This window comes from Spodoptera frugiperda, chromosome 19 (assembly GCF_023101765.2).
Source record: "Spodoptera frugiperda isolate SF20-4 chromosome 19, AGI-APGP_CSIRO_Sfru_2.0, whole genome shotgun sequence".
In the NCBI taxonomy this organism is placed as follows: domain Eukaryota; kingdom Metazoa; phylum Arthropoda; class Insecta; order Lepidoptera; family Noctuidae; genus Spodoptera; species Spodoptera frugiperda.
In genome coordinates, this window is record NC_064230.1 from 5,754,968 (window position 1) to 5,767,525 (window position 12,558).

Here is a 12,558-nt window from a genome sequence, read left to right on the forward strand (position 1 = left end):
TGAATGAAACTAAAATAAAAATACATAAAGATAATTTTATTACGAACACGGTGGTATAGGGTTGTCTGCAAAAAATCAGTCCTGAATTGCGGTTGTTGAATTTTAAAAAGTGAAATATTGCTGCGAGTGAATACGTGCGACAACGAGGTCCCAGCAAACCATCCTGATACGTCTGCTTGTTTTGCCCCCTATTACATTAAAAAAAAAGTAATCTTCAAGTATATACTGACATGTTAGTTCCGATGAGCGTGAACATGAGCGCGGAGATCTCGCACCACGAGTGGAACACGCCCATCAGCCACTCCGCCACCGGGGACCACTCCGCGCTCGACTCGCTGCGCTCCGCGTCTGCGGACAACACACAAACACAAGATTATTTTATTTCATATACATATAGATAGCGTAGGCACTGTTGAACGTTATAGTAAAGAATATTAAAAAAAGGATGTAAAAGACGGCCGTAGGACTGTCTAGTTGCTTAAAAAAACTATTCTATTCTAAAACATTAGACATGTATTTTTTTTCTTACGGAAACAAATAATTTCGGATTATATCGATTTGAAATATCGCGTGACGTCACTTCTAGGTACGTTTTTTACGTAGAAATGACGTATTTGCTCCCACTCCTAAACTTTGATTCATTTTATCTAAATATTGTTATCTCTTTATATTAGCTTGATGCGTTGTACCGTCACCCATCCCTGAACTTATTAGCATCAAACTCTCGACAGTCCAAAGTTACAGAGAGAAAAAGACAGAAAGATCTCAAACCTTGCAGTGACCCCTGCACTAACATCTTGAGTTAATTTCGGAGCCACGTCTTCACTTTGTATTAGCTATTTTTTTTAGGGGGAAAATCAAGTAATAACTTCTCCCTTCTTGGGTGAGGCGGGAGTGAGTGTCAGACTTTTACTGACTAAAAAACACCCCATTCCTTTTCCTACTTTGATCCGGAGCCCCGGTAACATATTACGTTGTCCGGAGCTCCGTGCTATGAATTATCTAGTTGCGCGGTACTCACCCATCCCGCAGACGTAGTGCAGTAGGGCGGCCTCCTCCTCGGCCGTCACCGATGTGTCGTCAAACTCTAGCACCTCGCTGCCAGATAGCCTGCGGGGAAAGATATAAAAAAAAAGATGTAGATACTACCTACGCTCATGTGGATAAATAGTGAATTGATTAAGTTAAGATACTACCTACTGTCTTTTAATTATGTAATCAATTTAATTCAACAGTTACAACGGTACACAACCAACTAAAGTAACTGACATTGTACATAACTAAAATATATATATAAAAGTGAATTTAATAAGTAAAGACAATTTAATGTATGTTAGAAAGTGCTGTGCCGGCTCGACCTGAATGATACCACGGTCTCACAGAAAACCGACGTGAAACAACACTTGCGATGTGTAAGTGACGTTACTGGAAGCCCATTCCCCAACAACCCTTTAATTCCTAATTTCTAACCCCCAAAAGGCCGGGACCGCACTTATAACGCCTCTGGTGTTTCAAATGTGTCTGCGGCGGTGATTGTTTACCATCAGGTGAAACGTCTGCTCGTTTGCCAGCTAATACCATAACAAAAGTCCCATGTAATAGGGAGTCAGACTATTGCCATATACCGGTCACAATTCCAGAGTCCGTGCTACTACTGAGAAACACATCCTCTTCTCTAGTAAAAGTGCTTACTAATAGAAATAAATATTTATTTATGGGAACTTACATGTCAGTCTGTGGTTCAAGAGGGAGTGCAGATCCTCCTCGGCGGGTATCTCTTCGTGAACTCCCTCCTCCGTCGACGCGAGAAGCTAGAATACGAAGGCAATGTTATATTATCACATTATAATAAATTATATCTTATTTCGTGGCTTCGTTCGTATTCCCGAAGGATAAAAAGTCACAATCTATCCTTGTTCCAAATTTCAACCCGATTAATTCCATCGTTTTGACGTGATTGAGTAACAAACAAACAAACATGCAAACGACAATAAAACAACAAAATTTCGCGCGCGCATGCTTCCACATGATCAGCTGTTAGCAGCGAGACGCCCGCGTTATCAGAAGACTAGTAACTGACTGACTAGAAAAGAAATTTAGTTGTTTCATTATTGTGATAAAAAAATAACTAATGAGTATACAAAAAGCTTTCTTTAGGAAAGTTGTTTGTAATCATGAGTACGATCACGTGTTTGAATATCGTTCACTAATTACCAGTCACCATATATTAAGATGTATGTCTGTGTATATGTATGTACCTTCCACAATCGACATACCTGCAGTATGTCCTCGTGTCGGATGAAGGAGTGTTCAGGGTCCGGAGCCGGAGCCTCAGCGCTCAGCAGCGGCAGGAGAAACTGGCCCATTGCTGGGGCCTCCGCCTGTGGAGAAACATTGGAATATTTATCATCTACGGCATTTATTAGCAGTCTGTGATAGTCCACTACTGGACAATAAGCTGACACAGGCTTGAAGATCTCAGTTTTTAAGCTAAGTTGGTCACAAGTAATATCATTAGAACTAAGAACAGGATATTTACCATGTGTATTAGTTTTTATATAAGTGATAATTTATGATGAACTGAGCAGCAGTTCATCCGTGATCATGGCGCTTGCAACAGTGCCGAAATATCGGAAACTCATAGACATAAATGAACATGGTAAATATCCCGTTCTAAGTTTAATAGGACCAGGTTTATAAGAAGAGTATCAGAGAGTTGCCTACCTAGTCTCTGTTATGTAAGTAGTCCCTTAGTCGGGTATACGATACCCGTAGGAAGAGTAACGATGGAGGAGTAACACAAAGTAACAGTTTTAAGTGTGGGAGAGCATCCTTCGTCTCGACCAGAGTGTTACCACGGCCTCACAGAAATCCGACGTGAAACCACGCTTGTTTTGTTGTGCGAGTGATGTTTTGCCGGAGACCCAATTACCCCCCTCCCCAATCTTCCCAATCAATTTCCCAACAACCTCTTCAATTCCTAACTCCCAAAAGGCCGGCAACGCACTTATAACACCTCTGGTGACCAAGGGAGGCGGCGATTGCTTACCATCAAATGATCTGTCTGCTCGATTACCAACTTATCTATACTAGTATTATAAAGCTGAAGAGTTTGTTTTATTGTTTGTTTGTTTGAACGCGCTAATCTCCGGAATTACTGGTCCGAATTGAATAATTCTTTTTGTGTTGAATAGTGCATTTATCTTTATAATATTAGTATAGATTTAGGATATGTACTGGAGTACTGACCGAAGCTTTGTGCTGGTATCCGTTGCAGTCCACGTCAACGGCTGCAGGCTTCATGGATGGAGCGTCGGACGAACCTGGAGCAACAAACATGTGTTAGTGAAACAGTGGACTGCTCAGCTCAGTTGGCGCGGTGGCTGGGCAATTGGCTGCCGATTCCCGCACGGAGCAACTATGTGTGAACATGTGTCAGTGAACAGTGGACTGCACAGTTGGCGCGGTGGCTGGGCATTGGGCAACTATCTACCGATTCCCGCACAGAACAACTCTTTGTATGATCCACAAATTATTGTTTCGGGTCTGGGTGTCATGTGTATGTGAACTTGTATGTTTGTAAACGCACCCACGACACAGGAGAAAATACTAGTGCGGGGTAAAGTTTAAAAAAACCAATATATTTACTCAATAGTTTCTCTATTTAGTCAAATTCTTTTACTTTTCTGTGAATTTTGTACGACTTTTTGCGTCAAAAAGCATATTTATTCGTTTAAAGTTTGCTAGAAAAATAACGTATAATTATAGTCAAAATCAATAGTTTTTTAAAATATTATATTGTGTTTTAATTTCGAAGCAATTTGTTAAATAGGTAAATCTAGCCAATTGGCTAGTTTCCTACTAGTCAATCAATACTTCTTTTTCGAAACGTCAAATACGATATTTTCTATGAATTTTGTATGAAATTGTGCGTTATGACGTCATTAGATTTTTACGTCAAATAGCAGACTTATTTCTAGAAAATTAGCTAGAATAATTCGAAAATTAAGTAGATCATCAAATCTATGAATGAAAGTATGATTATTTTTGAATATTGTATAAATTGTAAAGTCGAAATAATATATTTTTGACTAAAGAAACTACCTAATTCTGTGTAGCCATTTAGTAGTTATGAGCTAATATAGCAACTTCCAAACATTAACACATTGTACGCCGTGGTGGTCACCGGTGACCGACGTTAGCGGAGGATTTGCCTTCAACAGTATTTCTATTGGCAGGCAAAGACTTAAACACAATTGGGTAGTTTCCTAGGTCAAAAATAAATTATTTTGATATTTCAATATAATAAAATATCCCAAAATAATCGTACTTTCATTCATTTGACGATATACTTATTTATTTAATTTTTCTTGCTATTTTTTGCGTAATAAGTATGCTATTTGACGCAAAAAATTATGACGTCATAATTTGCAATGTCATACAAAATTCATAGAAAAGTAACGTTTTTGACATTTCGATAAAAGTATTGAATTTGACTAGTAGGATAATACCCTATTGTCGACTTACATGGATCGTCCAGCTCGGTCCACTGGTCGTCTGAGTCGGAGTCGGCGCCTACGTCCGACGCGTCCGACACGACCTCGACCCGGCGCACGCGCATACACACTGCGCGCCGAGCCGCTGCGCTGCGTCGACGTGACATCTGGTGACAAGAGGATGAATTAAAGTTTTTTTATCTTTATGGGACAAGCCAGCCACAACCTCCCTCACTGCGGCAGCAACTCCTGTAAGCTAGGATCTACAGTAGATACAACCATGAAAACACCGGAACACTGAAGTCCGGCGCGTCCCAGGGACATGAATGACTGTCTTGGATCCCGCGACGAAATAAATCAGAAGATATTATTAGAGAAGAAGAAAAAGAAAACGATAGTTTCCACTTCCCTCGGTGAATTTAATGCAGGAGACAGGATGACTTAAGCCTAAAGGCACTAAAGAGACTGTGACACCACTGGGAGTAGTTCAGTCGTCAAGCACCACGCTAATTTGATTTAAAACTAAGTGGGTCCTATGCGTGAGCTGTTATACTTGCTTTCAGTAATAGGTAGGTATAGTAATAAGTATGAATTAAAGTTAGTGAAGCTGAGAACAGCGAGGCGGGAGGGAGTTTTAGACTCTTACTGACTAAAAACCACCCTGTTCCTACTCCTGCTTTTTGAGCCGAAGCCCCGGTAAGGTAGTCCGCAGCACCGGAAAAATAGGGGGCTTACTCTTAAATCAAATTCCGATTGATCGACATTGATTTTTTTTATGAGACACGCCGGTAATCGAGCAGACGTATCACCTGATGGTAAACAATCGCCGCCGCCCATGGACACTTGAAACACCAGAGGCGTTACAAGTGCGTTGCCGGCTTTTTGGGGGTTAGGAATTTAAGGGTTGTTGTTCGAGAATCGGGGATTGGGAAGATTGGGAAAGGGGGAATTGGGCCTTTAGTCAGCAGTGGCCACTTACAGGCTGTTGATGATGATGAAGCTGCGAAGAACAGGGGGCTTACTCTTGAATCCAATTCCGATCGATCAACATTGACATTGTGAAATTTCGTACTCTTGAGTTGCAACACTAGCACCCATTGCATCCGTATTGCGTGGATATTGAATTAACTAAATGGTATTGAGTTTGGCTTTATATTCCGTACTCTTAATGCTATTTTAATAGCTACGATTGGGGTTGTATAGTTTTGACATTGAATAATTATTGAGATTTTATTGGATTGAAATTGGTTTCAAGATCAAGAGTAAGAGCCTTGATCTCATAATCATCAGGTAGTTTCCGTTTACTCCTGGATAAATATAGACCTCAACAGTAGAATTCCCCTCTGGTATTGCGGTGCAGATGGTCCATGGGCAGCCCTGATTGCTTACCATCAGGTGATCATTCTGCTCATTCGCTCCCCTAAACTTTGCGGCGCAGCTCTAGTATGCGATGTATCAATAGTAAGGAAGCATCCATTGCATCTTTCCATACAAAAAACTTAGCTGAGTCCGTTTCCACCAGTGCTAAGCTATGTGCACCAAAGAATACGATTGGTGGAAGCCAAATGCATCCACAGCAACGTAGCATAGCACATCTTTGATGGAAAAGCACCCTCACTCTATTTTTACAGTTTATAGTAAGGACTGAACTATACAAGCACACTGCACTGTTACATTCTCCAGACACATGTAGTCTAGGTAAGCGTCCACAGACCCGCATCGCACGCATTCCGTATGACGTCATCAGTACAGTAGGATAGTCGGGTAGTAAAGCACCCTGAAGATAAGACACTCTCAGAGGTCTCTAGATGAGCTTCAAAACTTTAAGTTCACATTACAAAGTATGGGACCCCTACCTCCTTCCCCTTAGCGATGGGCCGCCGCCTGGGTGCCCTCAGCGGTCTCGAGTTGCGCCTCGGGCGACCTCCGCGGCCCCCCGACCACGACGACGACGATGACCCACTGCGAGAACCACGGTGGCCCATCTGTGAACAAGAACATCATTATTTATTACAACTACATACATATTACTATGACTATACTATGACAAGGATTGGCCGCAAAAAGCTTCAAACAGAGAGGAGTGGAAGGAAGGTAGGGAGGCCTTTGTCCTGCAGTGGGACGATCATGGCTGAAATCTAAATCTAACTACATACATACATAACCTCACGCCTGTGTCCCATGGGAGTAGGCAGAGACAATGGAACGCCAATTGCTACGATTCTTAGACACCTCTTTCGCTTCATCACACAATATTTATTACTAGACTAGAGGACTGACCGACAGACAGACGTTATTAATATTATTATATTTGCTTTGAAGTTCAAAAATGGCTGGCTGGTCTATTTGAAATAAATGATTTTGACTTTGACTTACAACTATACAATTTATAAACAACTAGCTACTTCCGCGCGGTTTCACCCGATCTGCTTGGCTCCTATTGGTCATAGCGTGATGTTTTATAGCCTATAGCCTTCCTTGATAAATGCACTACCCAACACAAAAATAATTATTCAAATCGGACCAGTAGTTCCGGAGATTAGCGCGTTCAAACAAACAAACAAACCAACTTTTCGGCTTACAATATTAGTATAGATATGTAGTACATTTTTAAGTGTGAAAAAGCCTTGCTTCGGCACTGCTCCGGAGTGATACCACGGCCTCACAGAAAACCGACGTGAAACACCGCTTGCGTTGTGTGAGTGATGTAAGTGAGGTAACGCGGGAGAATAATGATTTTGTTAAATTAATGTTTAAGGTTTTTTGGAAGAAACAGCTAAAGGATATGAGTAAACCATAAAAAACGTGTTTTCTTCGACATTCAAAGTCAAAGTCAAAGCATTTATTTCAATTAATCCTAAATTAGGCACTTTTGAAACGTCAAATTGAATTGCCCGTCAGTCTGTCTTTCAGTGAAGCAAGGTGCTCGTTCCAAAGTGTAGCTTCGAATGGAGAAGAACGAGCAAGAAACCCTATCGTTACTCTTTTAAAAAAATGTTTTTCAAAAGAGCATTGAAACCCAATTCGCGTTACAAAATTATAACTAGGCAGAGTGTGTGAGAGCCATGCTTCGGCACAAATGGGCCAGCTCGACCGGATTGATACCACGGCCTCACAGAAAACCGACGTGAAACAACGATTGAATTGTGTTAGTGAGGTTACCGGAAGCTCAATTCCCCCTCCCAATCTTCCCAATCTTCGATTCCCGAACAACAACCCTTAAATTCCTAACCCCCAAAAAGCCGGCAACGCACTTGTAACGCCTCTGGTGTTTCAAGTGTCCATGGGCGGCGGCGATTGCTTACCATCAGGTGATACGTCTGCTCGTTAACCTTGAAAAAAGTGTTTCATAAAAAAAGGTGCTCATGTAGAACACCCACAAACACTATACTTATATACTTCTGCTTTACCTCTCAACAACTACCAGTCGTCATAATATAAACACAAAAATACAACATTGAAAATAAGCAGATGCCGTATTAGAACCGACCTTCCATAGTCACCTCAAAATGCATAATGCATTGTATGAGTCAATAGACAAGCTAAAAATATCTTTCAAATGAAGAAATGAAAATATTTGTTGGAAAAAACATAAAGGTAAGTAGGAAAAAACGCGTGAAAGATCTGTGTTAGAATTACGCCATTCGGCATTCTAATTACCTATTATAGGGTGCTTTTCGACGAGAGATGTGATATGTAGCTATGCTACGAAGATGTAATAGCTAAGCTGTGAAACTATGTGACCGTTTCCACCGATACTAAGCTATGTAGCTGTGCGAGGAAGATGTGCTATAAAGAGGTGCCGCTGTAAAATAGCTGCACGAGGAAGATACGCAGCTCGAGTATGCAATGTATCGATAGTATGGAAATCATACATAGTATGTTTCGACTACACGGTGGCTGGGCAACTGGACGCTGTGCAACGTGTAGCGGGTTCGATTCCCGCACGGAGCAACTCTTTGTGTGATCCACAAATTGTTGTTTCTGGTCTGGGTGTCATGTGTATGTGAACTTGTATGTTTGTAAACGCACACACGACACAGAAGAAAATCCTAATATGGGGCATCGTTTTTAAAAAAATAAATAGCTGCACGAGGAAGATATGCAGCTCGAGTATGCAATGTGTCTATAGTAGGGAAATCATACGTAGTATCCATCCATACCGCAATCATAGCTCACACCTTGCCATATAAAAAACATAGTATCTTCGTCCAACCCATTTCTACAAGTGCTAAGCTACTAGTGACGATGATTGGTGGTAACCAAACACATCTACAGCAACATATAGGCTCACCACCTATTACATGGGACTTACAACATAAATTATGAAAAGTGGGTGTACATTGTACAGTGGCATTACATGCCATGATGTGCACCTCTGCCTACCCCTTAGGGGTTTAAGGCGTGACGATATGTATGTATGTCTACAGCAACGTAATATAGCACATCTCTGATAGAAAGCACCCTTAGCCTATTTTTTGAACATAGCCACACTGTAGTGTTGTGTACTGTAATGTTGTATAACCACACCTAGTTGTATTTTCCACCTAGCTGTTAGTAACTACCTTTCTGTCTACCTCTTTTAGGATAATGTTATGTTAAGCACAGTACAACCTTTTACAAAAGGTTACTGAACTACAAATCCTTAAATACTTATCTATACTAAGTAATTCACTAAAGATAAACATGTGTTTGTTTATTTATTTCACTAATCTGTGAAAACATCTGATAGTCATATTCTTGAAAAAGGTTATATAAGGCTGTCAAATAAAAAAAAAAAGATACTATGGGACAAACTTGGGACAGACAGCAGACTGCCTCGTTGGTCGAGTGGTCGCAATTGCGACTGCCTGGCAAGGGGTCTCGGGTTAGATTCCCCTGTTGGGCCAAGTATTACTGGACATTTGCGCTTTTTCGAAAATTTCTCAGTGGTAGCATGAAGTCTAGAAATGTGTCCAGTATATGGCCATAGACTCAGCTCCTATTACATAGGACTTATAACACAAGTGATGAAAAGTGGGTGTACCTTGTACAACGGCATTATGTGCCGTAATGTGCACTTGTGCCAACCTTTTCGAGGATAAAAGGCGTGATGTTGCAATTGGGACCATTATTCAAATACTCAAAAGTTATTTATTCGTTTTAAATCTCTAATTCCCACACAATGTAAATTGTTATTGAAAATAAATTTAATAAGTTTGAAAACACAAGTTTAATTATAACATTATCGGCATGTTACAAGAATCCAACAAGAATTTATAATAATTATAATTTCTATTCTTTTTTTATTATTTTCCCACACTAGGATTTTCTTCTGTGTTTGTTTACAAACATGAAAGTTCATATGCACATGACACCTAGATCCAAAACAACAATTTGTGAATCACACAAAGAGTAGCTCCATGCAGGAAGGCAGCCAGTCAAATTGTAAGTAATAGCATTTTTAACTTTATTAGAAAATCTTAAGGGTTCTGCTTTTACCCTGAGAAGAAACACCAGAACAAAATTTGAGGCCACAGTCTAGTTTAAGTTCAGATATACTGAATAAAATGAAAGAAATATAAGTTCAAAAAAACTAAATATAATTCAAGAAAAATATGTATTCTATAATGGTCTTTTAAGGTAAGAACCATAAAAGTTTGAGAGAACCTGCCCTGATTACTACAATTTTTTCGAAAAGAAATTTTCGAAAAACCGAAAAAAGCCAAGCAATGCTTTGCTCAACATAAGAATCAAAACTGATACCCCTTGCTTGGCAGTCACACCTGCAACCACTCGACCAACAATGCATAATTAATTTAATACTGATCATAACCATATCTATAGGGCTTATCAGAAAAATCTAATAAGAACCTAAGAATCTGCAAACTTGAGATGTGGGAATCGAAATCTAAGACCTCTTGCCTGGCAGACACACTTGGCCAATGAGGCAGTCAGTTTTGGTGGTTGTATTAGGTAAACTTGATAATATAAAAGGTGTAAACAGAACACTCCCAAAAAACACAAACATATTTTGTTTAACTATATAATTTTATTAGTTTTAGTTTTCGTGTTATTCATGCAACATCACTAAAATAAACATTAAATTCCTTATTTTATTAAAAATTATACTTGTTTTTCACCATCATCTATTTACTACATTTGGGAGTGTTCCTAATGATGTATATTATATCTATGTATAACTTGCAGTTTGTGAGAATTCAGATATAAATAAGATGCAATCATTTATTTTCTCTTGTGTCTCGTACAGTAGTGGCAAAGTGGTTAATAAAGGATGTTCAAATTGTCTACTAAGATGAGTTTTAAAAGAGTAACTAATGGAGTTTTTTGCTCATTCTTCTCCATTCAAAACTACACTTTGGAATGTGCACCTAGCTTCACTGGCGGACAGACTGACAGACTATTATTTATTTCTTAATTTGATGACATAAAGATTTTAAACTGACATGGTCACTAACAATATCATTAGATATTTATTAATATTAATTTGTTGACGTTTCAAAAGTACCTATTTATAGTTTAATTGAAATAAATGATTTGACTTTGACTTTACATGGGATATATAGAATAGAATCAGGTGTTACTTTACGGAAATCCATGCTACACTAACAATACTAATTTATGTTGCACCTCTGCTGCATGAGCATTTAATTGCGGGCAGAAGGGAGGTATTGCATGTTAAAAAATACATTTATAAGTGGAATTAAAACTAAAAAATCTATTGTATTGTTAGTTTACATGGGATGGTCAGTATTTCTAGTAGAATACACCTCTATCTGTACCTTTGGAGCACAACAAGGGTGATGATGTGAATATTGATTTATGTGTATAAGGGAAAGTGATATAAATAGTAAATAAATATGTTTATCTGACTAACTAACATTTGTTTACATACTAATTTCTAATTAGAATCCAATGTTTCACATTCTATTCTACTTTATAATATGTTAGTTATCAAAAATAAATAAATATGAATTGTAAGAGAAGATACAGACTTTACTACAAAACCTACCAAACCCTACCATTGCTGCATTTAACTGACCATTTCTTCCAAATTAATATTTCATGAAGATTAACTCTAATCATTATGCAAAGTGTGGACATTTCACAAATAAGAATTTTACTGCAATAAGAATAACTGAAATTTTGAGTTAAACTAATAACCAGGTACCAGGCAAACAGGTTTTCGAGGAGTTGGCACAACCCAATCAATAGAGGTAACACTCTCAATGTGGGATTGTCACAAAATATACACAAACAGACTATATGTATTGGCGAAACGAAGTTCATTGACACTTAGGCCCAGACAGTGGATTTGTCAAGACCGAGCGAGTAGATCAAAGCAGCCATATTGGTACTCACGGCTATTTCGAAGAGTGACGGGAAGTCCTGCTGCGGCTCCCCATCAGCTAGACCCGCCAGCAGACCGAGCTCCGCGCTCAAATCCGCAAGCTCCGCTCCGATGCGATCCGCGCGATCAGCGTCACCCAGCTCATCCTTCAGGATGTCTCCGATCTCGTCCGAGACCGCGGCCACGGCTGAAGCGACCTCATCAGAAGGCACTCCCTCTTTACCCAAACCCTCGCCACCGCCGGCGAATAAATCGGCACCCTCACTACCACCTTTCCCACTACGGCCTAAACATTTCTCCATTGAAAACATCATTTAAGAACCGAATAACACAACTCATACGACAAACGTAACATCTAAAGTCACCGCAGGTTCTTTTAGATCACTCGAAAACAGATAACTCGGTAATTAAAAGACTTGAAACCATTTTTTCATCGGCACCGATATATCCCGAAGTTTTTGACAATACCAATATGGCGGCGATATTTTTAGCTATTTTGTGACCAGTTGCAAGCGGATAACGTGACAATATTTCGTATGGCAATTTTGAGTTTAGGCTAAAATTGCGTTTTGCATTCTCATTTGATACGAAAATGTTTATGATAATTTTACAATCGTATTTTTCTTTTCTTAATTATTTTCATTGTATATCAATGTCTCCCTGTCATATAACAATTAAATCTCACAATAATCCTTTCCAAACCCAATCTAA

At 39.3% G+C, this 12,558-nt stretch overlaps 1 protein-coding gene across 1 annotated transcript in view; it reads right to left on the bottom strand.

Moving 5' to 3' along the window:
* Positions 1–12,339, bottom strand: part of LOC126911843 (uncharacterized) — a 57,712-nt gene extending 45,373 nt beyond the window's left edge. The window contains 9 exon segments of the mRNA XM_050700818.1: positions 231–348; positions 1,022–1,110; positions 1,727–1,754; positions 1,757–1,811; positions 2,277–2,381; positions 3,250–3,323; positions 4,528–4,663; positions 6,353–6,481; positions 11,859–12,339. Of these exon segments, the coding sequence (XP_050556775.1) occupies positions 231–348; positions 1,022–1,110; positions 1,727–1,754; positions 1,757–1,811; positions 2,277–2,381; positions 3,250–3,323; positions 4,528–4,663; positions 6,353–6,481; positions 11,859–12,161 (1,037 nt within the window). The 5' untranslated portion in view covers positions 12,162–12,339.
* Between the last annotated feature and the right edge of the window lie 219 nt (positions 12,340–12,558).